The sequence below is a fragment of the Chanos chanos genome, chromosome 1 (assembly GCF_902362185.1).
Source record: "Chanos chanos chromosome 1, fChaCha1.1, whole genome shotgun sequence".
NCBI lineage: Eukaryota > Metazoa > Chordata > Actinopteri > Gonorynchiformes > Chanidae > Chanos > Chanos chanos.
This window is the reverse complement of record NC_044495.1, coordinates 16,821,428-16,837,635: the sequence shown is the minus strand read 5'-3', so window position 1 is coordinate 16,837,635 and position 16,208 is coordinate 16,821,428. Positions and strand designations below refer to the sequence as shown.

The following is a 16,208-nucleotide window of genomic DNA, read 5'->3' as shown; positions in this document are numbered from 1 at the left end:
AGGTTATTGTGGCACCTCTCATCAATTTCATGCATTGAACTGATCTTTCATTCTCATAGTTTGGTAGGTTCGTCAGATAAACAGCTGTGCAAATAAAATGTAAAGAAAAAAAAAAAAATCACAACGCACCTAAACTATCAAATCATAGCAAACCTGAATCTTCGCATAGTTATCTCACTAAATGACACATAAAGAAACATTTTACAGAAATATTTTATTGAAACATTAATATAATTTTAGATATGTACATATTGTATTAGAATCAATATTAATCTCGTGTATTTGGGTGAAAATAAAGGTGACACACTAGCGTGCTCTATCAAATACGTAAATAAACCAATTTCATTACTATACCGATATAGAGACATCAGTCTAACACTAAAACCTGCAGTTTCATGGATCATAATGAAATGAATGTTTGCCGTTTACGTCTGATTTATGAAATTGTAAATATGCATGCATGACACGTATTTTGTGCATTAAAAGCACACGGATAAAATTTAGATTTTATGTAACAAAAATGCATGTGCGATACTGTGGATCAAAAGGAAACACGTAATTTTATATGCAGGCAAAACTAGTGAAGACCCGGTCACGTAGTTCTACCTGTGAGAGTGAAAGGAGCAAACTTTGTTGAAAAAAAGAGCCCGATTTACTGACTTTATCTGCCATCTTCACGAGTGGGTAAAGGAGCCTTTGTCAACTTAGAGAGACTAAACACAGAAAATTCAAATATGCAGAGGTGAATCTCTAAAATTTGCGCATAATTCAGGTCGATGCATTGTTAGACTGTGCACCATACTTGTCCTGCTGACAAGGGCATAACTAGAGTGTCTGAGCACGTACTACTGACAAAATCATCATACCAGATATAAATGTAGCAAGAAAGAAATAATATACAAGAGTGAATGGTCTCACCTTAACATACGTGGGCTGTTTTCTTTTCTATGTACTCAATGCTACGAGTTAAGAGCGAGAAAGACTTTTCAGACGGGTTAGGCTGAGAGTACACTGTACTCATGCAGAGGTAGGGGATGTTCTGTTTATCTGTCTTCGGTTTATGGCGAAAAGAAGTGGTGATTAACATAAAAGCACTTTAGTTTACAACTTAATGCAAGTTATATTAGTTTATAACATGCAAATCACTCGTTCTGAACAGATGTAATCCCTGAAACCCTTGTGAGCAGATGAGTGTCAGCTCACTCTGTAAAAACAGCAAATGTCCAGATTTTAGCTGACAATGAAAAGGCTATATGGATGAGAGTCCAAGAGTCCAAAATACAGATCAATAAATATTTAATTAATTTTAAACTTTTGTTGACCATAGAAATTACCAGTTTTGGCTGAATACTTTTTTAAATTCAAAAACCCAAGATTAATAATCAGGAGAGTGCACAAAATTTAGCCAAGTAATATATCAACTAAAAGTATTCAGAACGTTGTACAAACTTGAGATTACCAACCATAGACAGAAGGCAGAACGAACACAGAAAAAAATGGTCTAGAAGCTGGATGAAATAACTATGCTTAAATAATCAATTATAATGGCTATTCATACAATAACTGAAACATTTGTCACCCCCCCTCCCCCCATTGTGCTCGTTCGTTTGTCCTTGTCCAACAGCAGAGCATGAAAATATTCCTTTAAATATTTGCAAAACACAGATGTTTCTGTGAAAAAGTTTCACACATGCTGGACCTGTTTCATAACTTAAAACGTTTATTATTTTCCATACTTTAAAATCCTTATTTTTTCAGTTAAAAATAAGTTATTTGAAAAAAAAAAATCCCCTCCATATTACACTCTTACGTTTGAATTCAATAACAGGATTTGTAAAATGACTACACTGCACCTTACTCTGTATAAATTACTGCTATGAACATAGGCTAAGATGTCCAGGCAAATTTTAATTTCTGACCAGGGGTTTTATCTTTTTTTTTTTTCATGACATAAATGGTCTGGTTTGTGTACTATGTTACCTTGATATGAAAGTGAGGCATTGGAAAAGGAGTAGTAACACAGGAAAAAATGGACAAATTAGGTATTTGTACAGGGTGTCTCAATCTGATTTTGTCTTTCAGTACCAATACACTGGATACAATTTCATAAATCTTTAATACTGCAGTGATTTTTCTAAACATCTCTGGTTCATAAAATGTCTAAGACAAAAGGTTGGAGATAATATGCGATTACAACAATGTTCATTAATATTCAAACAGTGAAAACTGGGACAGTTTTACCAAGACCAAAAGAAAGAAGGAAATACGAAAAAAGAAGACAGGCTTAAAAAAAAACCCCTAAAATGACTTCAACACCAAAAACAGAAAAAAAAAAAATCCAAGATAACATTTAAATTCATTAACCAATTGCAAGTAACCTTGAGCAGCACATTAGCACATCCCTATATGTTAAGACCCAGGATTTTTTGACTGGTGTTGGGCACCATAAATAGAAGGTTGTGGCATGTCTAAAAACATGAATATTCACAAACAATATGAAGACACAGAGCTGAAACCCACCAATGAGGCCCCCGTTCACAGAAATCCCACTGACATAAATATACGCAGAGAAAGAGTCTGGAGACAGCCAATAGGGACATCAAGAACTGATCTGATCCAGCTCTAGAGCCAGCACACCCAAAAGCATGTTGCAATTGGTCTTTCATAAGACACACACTTACGCATACAGCTGGATAACAAGCAGCTCATTTATTTGATTGCTCTAGAGTAAATAAGCACAGTGGTTATACAGCACAATTTACCAAAATAATGGGCACCAAATTTTTATCTGTCTTGCCCACTCCTCACACACTCAATATCTGATTGGTAACCTGACCAAGTCCTTTAAGCAGTCAGGTACATAATACAGCCACACACAGACACATCCTCTTCACTGCTCTGCAGCAATATTGTCCAAGTATAGTAAAGGCAATGCACATTTATTGAGGATTTCCAGACCACTATGATGCATATAAAAAAAGGGCAAACAGGTCGACTTAAACCTCAATTTATCCTTAAGGTCCGTGAGCAAACAAGTAGGAAAGAGACCCAGTCATATCTATTGGATATCATACAGAAATACCAGTTATTCCCCTGAGCCACCAAATGGAGATCTATACTAATGCAAAGCAACACCAGTCAAAACCTCAGTCTAATGAGGGATTCTCCAGAGGCTACACACAGTTGGTAGGGACTCATGGCCTCCCTGGTTTACAGCAGTTACTATAAAGTCAATTAAATAAAGGGTATTTGCGCTATATCAAATCCAAATTAAACAAAATAAGCAATCTATATAAAAATCTTCATTCATGTCAATATGAAAACAAGAGCTCCAGTTAACTGCCTGCACAAACAGGCTATGTTGGAGAAATTGCACTTGCACAGACGGTTATATGCAGTCTCCTTCAGCTTTTGTCCATTTTATTCTTGCGAGCATGCTTGTACTTGTCAACGTACGCTTTAACAAGGTTTGCCACCTTGTCAGAGTTCACTTCTCCACTCTTGCTATGGCAGACCTGAAAAAAAGAGAGAGAGGGCCTTAAATACATTTGGAGGTAACCAGATCTATAGACAGATAAATACAAGTAAGGATTGTGCTCTCATATAACATTTTTCTCTACTGCCACTAATCTACTGGAATGAGCTAACAAGTGTCCATATCCTGCCGCTAAACTGTTTAAGTACAGGGGCTTAAACAATGGGCAAATGAAAGAAGCAAACACTCAGTTTTACTCACTTTCTCCACAGCTTTGCGTACAATCTCCTTGTATTCCTCCTTGGTGATGTCCTTCTTTTGGTAATATGGCTTGATTGCTGTCTTCACTTCATTGATGGCTCTTTCCTGAATCTGCAACTTCTGTTCGGAAACAAAGAAATGAGTTTCAAATCCAGGACAAACAAAAAAGTGCTCCGTAACACAGTGTCCCTCACTTGGACAAACATTAGAAATGTACAATCACTAAAGAACTATGAAACAAACAAAATCTGAATTAGAAACACATGCCTTCTCCTTTTTGGAGCTGTCAGCGTGTGCCTTGCTGTGACTGGGGGGTTGGGTGGTGGAGGAGGGCTGGGCTGCAGTAGGCAGTGTTTGAGAAGGAGCTTGGTTCATCACAGCAGCACCTTTGGTGGGCGGGACCTTGGTTGTACTTTTGCCAAGCCCTGGGAGGTTCCCAAAAACCTAGAGAGAGACTTCAGCTCTTAGAGTGTGCATTTTTAAAAAGACTGCAAAGTGACAGAGATACATTCACCTCTTCCATCACTGGTGCCAAAAAAAAAAAAAAAAAAATTAAAAATGACCTTGCACTCATAAAGGGAGAAAGACTCACCTGACTCATCCTTATTTTTTACAAGTACCTGTAGCAGCCAAGACTGAGATGCCTAATACACACAGTGCTGTATCGATGCTATAAGCTACTCTTAAAACCAACAGAAAGGTTTTCATTTTCATCAAAAGACATCCACTCCCTTGACAATGAATCTGAAATAATTTAAATACACGCATTTTCAACCGGTGTACATACCTGCGGTGGCCGGCTGTCACTTGATACAACTGTAAGGCTGCCTTGCTGCACAGGGGGTGGAGGTGGTGGCGGAGGGGGCAAACCCTGCATGGCCACTGCAGGCATTTGGAGTATGGGCCCCGCAGGGTGCAGGTGAACTGGCATCTGTGGTGGCATGCCAAATGGGGCCGGCTGTAGGCTGACAGGTGGAGCATGAGGTCCTGCTGGGCCCAGTGGGTAGCGGAGTACGCCCAAGACATTGAGTTGGTGGGGCATCACAGTGAGAGGAGCATGAGGAGCCTCACCTGACAGGTGAGAATTTGGCTCACTCTGGGGTAGATCTGAAACAAAACAATGAAAATTATATCATCCTGCTTCAATGTTAATATATAGTGATGTGAAGACATCTGTGAAACATTAATGGCCAACAGGCAAGTACAAACTTAGTAATTCAACACCTGCAAGTTTCGGGGCTCCAGATGCAGTTTGTTCATCCTCTTGTCTGTTCCAGGGGCCACCCCCTGCTCCATGTCCACGCTCTCTCCTTGAGTAGTAGTTCTGCACATCAGCTGGAAGGGTCCGTCGCACTGCCCAGCTGGACGCTGAGGACCATCCAGAACGGTCCACTGGAGCGTCTGAGAGTTCTGTCTCCTTCCTCTTGGCTCCAGGTCTGTTTTCATTGAAGCGGCTGTATGCATCGTTCCCCGTGTTGTTAGGTGTCCCTGAGTAAGAGTTGCGCTGCTGCCGCCAGTTATCTGCTGACTCCCCCTGCTGGCTGGAGGACCAGTGACCTCCTCGACCACGCCCCGAAGCACGTCCTGGCTCAGAGCCCCAGCCTCCCTTACCTCCTCCTCCTCCTCCCCCTCCTCCTCCACCACCACCACGAGACCAAGAATCTCCAGAGGCTTCATCCACATTGTTCTCCCAACGTGGCTCTCGACTTCTACTCTCAGAATCAGGCCAGGTTCTTTCCTTCACCCAGTCTGGATTCTCTGATCTACCCCTGTCTGGTGACGTCTCAGGAAAGCTGCCATTTTTCGAGCCACTTGTCTCCCTCCCAGAATGCTGACTCTGCCTGTCTGAGCTGCTCCTCCAGTTAGAGTCCCGGGAGCCACGACCACCCCGCCAGCCCTCCCCACTCCACGGTTCCCTTTTCCGAGGAGACTGACCCCTTTGGTCACGCTCCTGTGATGAGCCTCTGCGACTATGTCGATTTCTGGACCTGGAGCGAGACCTAGAGCGACTCCGTGACCGACTTCGCGTACGCCTCCTGCTCCCTCTCTCTCGACTGCGGTTACGCCTGGAGCTGCTCCTGTCCTCATCGCGCTCACGGCTGCGGGTCCTGGAAGGTGAGCCGGCAGTACGGCTGCGGTCCCGGGAGCGTGACCGTCGTGATCCTTCCCGTCTGGATTCTCTTTTGGGTGACCATGTGGTTGTGGGCGAGTGAAAACGGGACTTCCGTTGCCGGCCGTCCCTCCTGTCCTGACCTCTTTGCTCTGTTGAGGACTCAGACCTACGATCCTGACTCTGGCTGCTTTGGTCTTTGTCCTGGCAAGTAACATGATTGACTGACACAGCGGAGACTGTATTTACAGCACTGTCACATTCCTTTGACAGATCAGCAATCTGGACTCCACTCTCTGACTGTGGTGAGTCGCAGTCCATGGGAATGGCTTCCGTGTTATCCTGTGGACATTCTTCACTGTTGCCAACACATTCTGGTACCTCTTGATCTTGAATAAACTCTTTAAGACCCTCATCTTGCTGGGATGCGGTGTCATCGAGAGGTTCATGCTGAGGAGTGTTACTGCTGGATTCAGGTAAGCTGCAGGCGTCCTGATTTAACCCCTCAAGTATATTAGATGCGGTCTCAGATTTCATCGGTTCTGTGTTTGGGTCGGTGATATTTTCAGTAGTATTTACCTCAGAGGTGGTTGCTTCATCGTCCAGAGGTTGAACAATTTTAGGCGAGCACGAACTTTCAAAAGGATCCTCATACTTGACCTCCTCGGCATCAGCTGATGAGGGTGAATTTCCCTGGGATACCTCCCTTTCTGGAAATGATGATGAGTTATCCTCTTTGACCTCAGGTACCTGCTGGTTCATCGTTTCTATCTCTTTGGGGGACGATGCCTGCTGGTTGTCTTCTAGCTTAGTGTCATCATCTGATTCTGGTTCATCCTCTGTATCTCTTTCCTCTTCTTGTGCTGGCTTTGCAATAGTAGAAAAAATTCCATCTTCCATTAGATTTATCTGACCTTCTGCCACGGCCACTTGACCCTCTGAGTCATGACCTCCAGGGTCTGAGTCAGCAGAGTCCTCTTTGGGATTGTGCGATGCATTTTTCTCATCTGCTCCCGATCCCTGACTCTCAGAAGCATCTAAATCACCATCGTTCTCCTTACATTTTTCTCCGTCCTCTTCCTCATCCTCCTCACTCTCTACATGACTGCTTACCACTCTGCGTGAGACCCTTTTCTTTGTTCCAGCTCTTCTTTTGCTGCGAATCTTACCCTTGGCTGTCTGTTTAGGGCTGCTTGTAGAAGCTTGCGTGTCATCAGAAACTCTGTCAACTGCTGTCAAGGACTCCGTAGGAGAAGACCTGTCAGAGTCGTATTGTTGAGACTGGGATGAAGCAGACTCCTGAGCTTCAGTCTTGCTGTGTCGGGCTGAGCGCCTGGTGTTCAGGGTCTCTGTCTGTCTGGTAGAACCTTTGGAAGCAGATGCCCTGGTGCCCTTTTTCTCCTCACCTTTAGAACAGGTGACTGCACAAACTCTTCCCTGAAAGACTAGAGCACAAAGCAGAACTCTTAAACAAGTAAATGATATTACCAGAGAACCTGTTAAGCATTTCAGTTAAGTGGTCTTACTCAGCCAAAGCTAGAAGACTTTTAAGTACTCACAAATGTGTCCCAAGCCCAGTGGGGCAGGAGAGGTAGAGAGAGGTGAGGGGATTCTGTGGGTAAAGTCACTGCTACTCAACATCTGGGGATGGTGAGAATATCTATGAAGAGGGAAAGAAAAAAAAAGGACTGTTCAGTTAATTATATATTAATTGTAATCCTGATTTTGGTCTCCACAATTAACTTATTGCAAAGCCCTTTATCAATAAGCTCCTGTAATTTATTCACCTATGCTGTCCAACAGCACTTTTCAGCACACTTCACGTCAAATATAAGAGTATCTCCCTAGAATACCCCCTTTAAGCATGCTAACCAATCACCAGAGTTTCTTGAATTGTCTGACCAAACACAGAATGGAGAGTTACTTTGATCCAGTTACTGTCTGCAGCCTAGAACCACTGGATTATGACTGATTTTGGCACAAAGTGAGACTTGCAAACTAGGGAATTTCTGCTGGAATGTTGTCCTTTGTTTTTGCCTAGATTTTTTTTTAACTCTGCTTGTATCAAGGTCTGGAATATAGTGCGAACCAAATACAGTGAACTGATTTTGACTAATCACACACTGATGTATGTACTTTATGTTCTTTGAATTAATACTCCATTAATTAGACCTGCTTCCTTTGGGTACTCCCTCCCTCTTAATTCCTTTAAAGTGTAATTCTTACTCCTGACTAAAGTTCATAAAGTCAATAAGGTCCTTACTCTGAGAGGTCTGGTGAAGGAAAAGGGACAGAGAGAGGCTGCCAGTGGTCAATTTCTCCTCTCTCTCTGTGGCATTGTCTCCACACTTCATCAGGATCCTCCTCAGATGCCACCATAGGTCCAACACTGCGCAATATAAATAGGATATAGGTAACACACATATTGAACAAGCCTCCAAAATAACAGTAACTGGGTCACAAAACTGTTGTTTTGAAATGAAAACAGTGCGTAAATACTTACGTGTTCTGAGTGAGCACATTAAGGGCCCCCCCCTGAGAGGCAAACTGAGTGGGCAGAAACTGCTGGGAAAGCTGCTGGGCGCAGCACTGGGTTTCTCTTACCTAAACAAACACAGAGTTTACACTGCATTGGCAAAACACATTTACACCGGTTTAAAACTGCAATCACTTGTTGAAGAAACAGGTTAATATTTAACTATTTTCCCAAGTGTATAAACACTTCAGCAAGTATTTACAAGGGACCATTTGAAACTCTGGAGAAAACGTACTCCAGGAAATACCTAAAAATATCCTCCGACAACTAATCCTGTCTCTGAAGATCAGTCAAATCCTCAGTGCTGCGAAGAGCATAAATGTGTCTGTAACCGACAGACTCTCCCTCCATGACTTCATCCAAAGGGATATTCTAGGCCTGATCTGCCCTGTTTCAGGGTGCCTTCTGTTTTTGCTGCTATTCTGTTTGGCTTGAATACCAAACTATGCAACAATTTAGCATCACAGTCTTGATCAACAACCATAAATTTGATCTCCTGCAGCAAACTGCACGGCTGTCAGTCAGCCTCTGCTACGGGAAACAATCTACAAGGGTCTAACATTTGTCCATGGATTTGCTGCCCACACAGAAGAACTTAGAATATAAAACATTCTACGACTCAGATCAGGTGGTTGTGTGGATGATGAGCTCAATCTGACGCCTTCCAATCTGAGCCACAGTCGATATTGGAGGGAAAAAAAACAATACTGCAGCATTTTTAAATCTATCAAGGACATGTTAAAACATGAGCTATCTACCAAAGGATTATACATGACTCTAAATACATTCTTGAATCATACCTTTTTCTTTATTAAACCAGTCGAACCATCATCATCACCTACAGCAGAGAATCAATGCATACAACAGTTAGCATCTATAACTCCAATGTTATGACAGTATTACAGGTAAAAAGAGAAAATTAAGTTACTTGAGGACGTACGTTTTCTGTTGAGGCATTTTACTTTGGCATTCGTCCTCTCCACAACTCTCCCAGTTTTCTCTTTCCTATAAAACAAAACAAAACAAAAACATTATCCCTCAGATATTCTTGTCACACATTTCAAACCAGGGATTCCCAACCGGGGGTCCACGCACCTCTAGGGGTTCATGGCAGTACTACAGGAGGTTCGTGAAATTGTGATGAAGTCAAATCAAACTCATTTACTTACAGTCTCAAGGTTGTAATCAATGATCATACTGTGGGTTGAAGGGATACAGCCAAAAGAAAAGGTTGCTTTAAAAAGACAGAACAATCAGTGGAATACTTACGTTAAAACATGACTGGCTGTTTCACTGTCTTTACAGGTACACTGGTCAAGCTCAGACCTCTGTGGTGTTTTCACTGGAACCTGTAGGTCAGAACACAGTAAGAAGTATTTTAACTGAAACATTCATAGCACACAGTGTGTGTAAAAGCTCTCTTAATCGCTCTCTTATTTTCCTCAGTACACACATTCAGTGTCACTAAATGTCCCATTCGCAGTCACTGACAGAATAAAAAACAACCTAATCTTTTAGTGTAATGAGTTTGCAGTGAGGAGAAAAAAAAAAACAAAACAGCCATATAAGTATTAGCTACAAGATCATTGCATCACTTCTAAAGGACAGTTTTGAATTCTCAGAGGGCAACCACTATCCCTTTGATGAAATCAGCTATAAATCTATCCCTTACTATGACAATCATCTAATTATAGGTAACTTGCCAAATTATGGTTGAGACAAACACTGTGTATGCAACATACAGACAAAGGCACATAGAAATGGTTGTCAAACCTTGATATGCCCTCGTAAAAAGTCATGTTTGTAGATCGCATAGAATGGTCTGCGGTCCACCGGGCAGGAATGCATCATCTGGAATGCATCATGCACAAATGCAACAGATATTAAACTGCCTGTATTTCAGAATATAACTTAGTGAAACCAGATGAATCCTTTGAATATATCAGACTGCACCTCAGACCAGCGCAGGATGCACCCCAAGCAGAACACATGGCTACAGCTGTCAGGTCGTGCCTGATCGTCCTGCCGAAGAGAACTGAGACAGATAGGACATCGCTGGGCTTCCTCTGGATCTCCACCCTCCTCAGGACTCTGCCCACCTGAGGACAGACAGCTCCTTGGTTAAAAATAAAACTTAAAAACTGAAGTTCTCTCATATCTGGACAATACACAATGCAGGCAGTAAGGAAATACGGCCTATATAAACTATATGTTTATCATCCATCAAACTGTTCTGTTTACAGTTTAACACCTCTCACATCAGACTGTTCAAGATACCTGATTTGATGAACTCACCCTTTCCAGACTCATCTGCCATATCTGGTGCTTTGGTTTTCAACTATGTGACCTACTGCACTCTGTGGAAGAAGTAACAGCACAACTGTAAACGCTGCAAAAATGCTCGTGTAATTCAAAGAATCACCTCCAGCTTTAATGAGCCTAGATTGGGCGTCCTAAAACTACCGTATGGAACTATAGAAAATTTGTATTCAGGTTGTACTGACAGACACCACTGCTAACATTCATGTTCTTACGGACGACAACAATGTTAAACTGCCAAGATTGACTGTTATCGGAGCGCTGCTTCAGTGATAACAAACGTGGTGAACGACTCAAAATGATCACAGCAACAAGACACTTGTCTTATGTTTTGAAGTCTTTCGGGGCACTAACGGCACTACGAAAGACGAAAACCTCTGTTGGGAATTTGACTAATCAAATTCGTGGTAGGTCAGCCCTCGCCATATTGCATGTGAAGGATGCTGTCAGAGTGAATTATGGTTTAATAGCAGATAATTGTCTTTGAAGCAGGCATATATGGTCCCACACTACATAATTTCACAATTACAGTCACTTTCAATAGAAACATGATAATAATCGAAGCTCATTCGACGGATGTGTAAAGTTATTTTAATCACAAATCGATGTCGGAAGACAAAATGTGTTTTCGAAACTGACAGTTAATTTATATCAACTTGACTGACATTCCATTATTTACATTACTTGTGTATCCCAGTCCAAAACAAGCAAATGTTCACTTCTGCGTATATGAAGTACCGTATTGCACAATTCATTTCTCTTGAGCAACATTTAATGAAAATGTTTTATTTTGTGGTTACTAATTTAGCACTCGTTTACCTTTTCCCACCATGACTGTATTCTCAGTAGGTTAACTTGCGAACAGCTCTCGGGCATCTACACTTGCTATCAACAAAATAATGAACGCCTCAAACTAACTGGCTGTTAAGTTAGTTTCATCACTCCAGGTTTGATAGTTATTTGGCTTGCAGTTAATGTTAATTCCCGATCATGCTGGTAATAATTACTGCGTTAACGCAATCGGCCGTCTATGTTCAACAGTAATTAATAACGATACGTACATGAGGATTTACATGTTGTGTGGTTGTAAAGAAGAGTTTGCTACCTGCATATTTAAACTTTGTGCAGACTGCCACATAGCAACGTGACCTTTAAACTCCAACGAGTAGGCCCCTTTCGTAAGGACTGCAGCTAGTTGGCTACCTAGCTTAGCACAGCTTCGTAAAATCCGCTCAGCTAGGTTAAGTATCTGGTTAATGTTAGCACTGCAGGGAATGTGCTCAAATGTGGTGCAATACTATGCGCATATAGCCATGCGAAAAGACAACATTGTCTCGAAATATTAGGGTGTTTGTTTACCCCGAAAGTCCAAGAAAAAACAAAATGCATGACTAACTTCACGTTCATCGATAATTACATGTAGGAAACAAACTGTGGTTAGCGAAAATCATCCACATTAGTCCTTAGTCGCTTGATACTTGGCTAGCTAGCATGCTAACAAACTTATTCCGAGCCTCCTATTTACAAAACAACTGCTAGCACACAGCTCGCCTTAACAGAATGAATTAGCACGCTACTGCTAGCAGGCCTTCGTTACAAACTGGCAACCCGAACTGACTTGTCCAACGCATAAGGATAATGTAGACAACTCCTGTTTATCCAACAGTTGACGTTAGCTCGCTATCACAGAAGTGACTGGCTAGATTGACTTACCCCGGCCGAAAGGCTAGCTAACAGGCTAGCTTGTTGTTTTACGGAGGCGCTCTTACTCGATATCAGATCCACTCCAAAACAAAATAAGAGGATGAATTCCCTTAGGTACACTTGACTGTAAACTCAGTATGGTTTTCAAAGTGTCCTAACCACATGAGCCAGATACTTGTAATGTACATACATGACCGCAAGGCGTCGCGCTTACAACTCTGCAATGGTCGCTGGGAGCAAATATGCGTCATCACGTATTGCGTAAGCTTGCGTTCGTTCGTTCGTTCGTTTGGTCGGTCGTATGTATAATTGAAGTACTGTTGTGCTACTTATAAAATTCAGAAATTAGATCTGCTATTCAAAATTTCTGATTGAAAATTTCAACCTCTCTTTCTGTTTCTGTCGACTGACCAGTCATACGCAAATAGAGAACTTTTTTAACTTAGTAAATTTAACTTAGTGGATTTAGTGAAAATTTACTTGTAGCTGCGGTATTCCTTGAGTAAAACTGAACTGTTCTTGGCTGCCTATGAAACACGCGATAGTCAGGTTGTGGGACACATGAGCCTCGGTACATTCACAGTAGACCTACAGAAAAGCTGTGTGCGTTAGATGGAAAGCATTGGTCAGTGGTCTTATCTCACAAAGTCTGTAGTAAGTTAGAGCAAAATCTCAGCAGTAAGCCTGTGCTGGCTCACGGTCCCCTTTCTATAACGAACAGTTACAAATACACATGATATATCACTCAGAAATACGCATGGAGACAGTATTTTGATCGTAGATTTCCCAGAAAATTTACGCCGGTGCTCTTTAAAGCTTCCGTTTTCCTCAAACCAGAATGAGGACCGTCACTGCTTGGTTAAATTTTGCGCATTTCATAATAAAGTTTGATGGAGACCTTAATGTGAAAAACCTGAATTCTTAGGTGATGACAAATTTGTCATACTAATTGGACGTAATTGCATCCTGTTGGTTCAACTCCTGAATACTGATAATCATAATTACTGTCATTTGTCATTTTTAGAGTATATTTTTATATTTTAAGTCAGGTTTCTTTAAATGCGTTTTAAGTGTATGTTACGGTTGGGGGTGTAAAACAAATGTTAGGGGCACATGCCAACATTCATCATTGGATGTCTGATAGGAATTAAGATACTGTACCACTAGGTGGTACCCTTACAAAGCAAGATAAAATATTACACTAATCTCTTACGCTGAGAACTTGTCCAGAGAATTGAGGTGGCTCTGAAAAGAAATGTAGGTGTTTTATTTTTATTTATTTATTTATTTATTTTTAATGCTGTTTAATGTTGTTTTACATGTGTTATAAAGCACTTGAAAAACTGTCAGACTGAAATGTTTGTTTCTGCTGTTAACCTGTGTGTGATGTATTAATTACGGTGCCGTGCTCGTAGAGAAAAATGAGTGAGTGTAAAGGACCGATCACGCTCCCATAGAACTGATGTAATAGACCATTTTATCACCATTAACGAGGGATATTTGGTAGGACATGATCTCAAAGTCAACTGGAATATATACAAAGGAAAAAATTAAAAGAAGCAAAACCACTGTTAGTGACATCTCCCATTCCCCTTAGAGAAAGATAGAGGAATCACGTTCATTGAGGATACAGGTCAAACTGAGTCAACAAATATTTTTCATCTGGAGAAACAGACATGGCACACTGAGGCAAATCATATGATGCTGGACTTAATAAGTACTGAATATGCAAAGCCTTTGGTATATCTTTTTTCAAATGAAATGATCTGGCATTTTTGTAACTCTGAGAAACTTCATTTTCTGGCAGCTATGGTCTAAAGGTTAGAGAACCAAGCTCGTGACCGGGTTGCCGGTTTGATTCCCAGGACCAACATCCATGGCTGTGTGCCCTTGAGCAAGGCACTTAACCCCAATGCTCCCTGGGCGCAAGGAATGCTGCCCACTGCCCCTGCGTCTGGAGTGTGTGTTCACTACTGGTGTGTTGGATGGGTTAAATGCAGAGGACAAATTCACTGCTCACTGTTCGCAGCTTGTGTGTGCAATCACAGACATTTACATTTACATTTAGTGCACCTGGGAATGTTTTTGCCTTTGAGCAGTAACGAATTTGACAATCATCCCGTGATTCTATTCAGCAATGTAGTTGATGTAATGTATTGGCCATCCTTAATGTGTAACAGCAACATCTACATTTAGATAGTAGTGTTCTTAAATCACAACACAAATCACAAAATGTGAGGTTATCTTTCACTTTATTTTGGACAATAATTACATGATGTACATAGTGTTTCATTGAAACAAGAGTGTAGCACTTGTAGGGACAGGGTGTGTAATCCAATGTTTGGTCCCCTACTTTGCTTTTGTTTTGAATACAGCATTTTTGTTTGTAGTGTATGTATATAAGGTGTTCCGTGCCCACTCACTACAGGTCCACCAGAGTAGACAACGGGCTCGGAGTGACTCTTGTGCTCGCTGGGGTAAGGTCCACTCCAACCATTGCCTGTCAAATAGTGGCAAAGGAGACAAATCTTTCTACCGCCGACAAAGACAGTTCATCACCCCACACCATGTGAGGGTCTACACTGATAAAGACTACAACTGCCAGCTATTTTACAGCTCTGACATATCTAACAGGCTGCTGAAAGAAAAGCAAATACTAAACAAAATAAAGCATATATACACCTTGACTTGTTGGTATATACATATATATACAAAATATAAATATAGTAAAATTGTTTAAATTACTGATGTTTTTCCATAAATAACTGCTGGACAATAACTTTTGGATGACATTTGAGGTTTACAATTGGAAGAACAATGAAAATGTCACTTGCAGTGTATTCAGTCTGCATGGATATAGCCATCTCATATCACAGGCAAGGTGACAAGGTGGACATGATACATCTGCATGAAGCTTCTTCCTCAACGGAATAGTTAAATAATGGTAAGCTGCTCAGGATAAACACTGACTCGGTGGCACAGAGAAAAACATTTCAGTTCTCTTGCTTTTCATCAAAGCCACTGGTGTACCTTCAGTTTTGTAACGTGCGGGTTCTTTATCGAAAAAGCATCAAGGGTTTGCAAGTTAAATTACTATGTAACAACCACAATATGTGGTTAAAATAAATGGCATTCTTCTCTCGAGAAAAAGTCTCTCTCCACTCGATGGGAGATCTGACAATAAAATGCCTCTTGCCTTGTAATTTGAGCAGTAGTATTATTGCTGCATTAGTTTTGCCAAGTTCTTAGATAAGGTTACAAGGTAAGTTACAGTAAATTCAATAGATCCATCTTCTCTTCCTCTTCTAGCTTCCAGTGAGTGACTATGAATAAGCAGGTTTTGTTCATTTGGTGGTTTTTTGCAAGTTTGTTTCACAAGTTTGATGCAAATAGCACATTTAAAATGACATTCTAATACTGTTAAGCAGGCCAGTGATCCATGAATAGACAAGGATCATGAGTGTGCTGACTCTTAAGTGCTTTTCAATATACAAACACCAGTTAGAAATATTTTTGGCAAAGGTAAAAAGAGGTGTTAAATGCAAAAGTACAACTGCCTTGAGTAGAATCTGAACTCAGTGCTGCTGCTGCTGCCACTTGTGTACCAGTCCAGTACCAATTCAGGTTTTGGTTCTGAGTGAAACGAATGAACCTGAACATGGTGAACAGCACAGAGGCTACAGACGGCAGGGATCTGAGTGTGAACCAAACTTCTCAACTTACAGACTTCTACAATCCCTGCGTGAGGCACCACCAAGCTTTCAAAGCACCAACACTACAAAAAAAGCAGAATAAGAGTAAAC

The 16,208-nt window shown here is 41.2% G+C and overlaps 1 protein-coding gene across 1 annotated transcript; it reads right to left on the bottom strand.

Moving 5' to 3' along the window:
* Positions 1-2,097: 2,097 nt before the first annotated feature.
* scaf11 (SR-related CTD-associated factor 11) lies at positions 2,098-12,555 on the bottom strand. The gene is made up of 15 exons (XM_030774826.1): positions 12,415-12,555; positions 10,678-10,739; positions 10,336-10,481; positions 10,156-10,233; positions 9,652-9,731; positions 9,323-9,387; positions 9,183-9,220; positions 8,350-8,450; positions 8,110-8,235; positions 7,406-7,506; positions 4,961-7,291; positions 4,524-4,843; positions 4,004-4,180; positions 3,737-3,856; positions 2,098-3,515 (listed from the first exon to the last, which is right to left on the bottom strand). Exons 2-15 carry the CDS (start codon positions 10,697-10,699, stop codon positions 3,405-3,407), a joined length of 3,816 nt encoding a protein of 1,271 aa, XP_030630686.1. The 5' UTR covers positions 10,700-10,739; positions 12,415-12,555; the 3' UTR covers positions 2,098-3,404.
* Between the last annotated feature and the right edge of the window lie 3,653 nt (positions 12,556-16,208).

Excerpts from the sequence above, each read along its gene's own strand:
- scaf11 (XM_030774826.1), bottom strand. The coding sequence starts at position 10,699 with ATGGCAGATGAGTCTGGAAAGG. Across the intron at positions 7,507-8,109 it reads CCTTCACCAGACCTCTCAGA|ATATTCTCACCATCCCCAGA; the intron begins GTAAGGACCTTA and ends CCCTCTTCATAG. Across the intron at positions 7,292-7,405 it reads ACTGGGCTTGGGACACATTT|TCTTTCAGGGAAGAGTTTGT; the intron begins GTGAGTACTTAA and ends TTTGTGCTCTAG.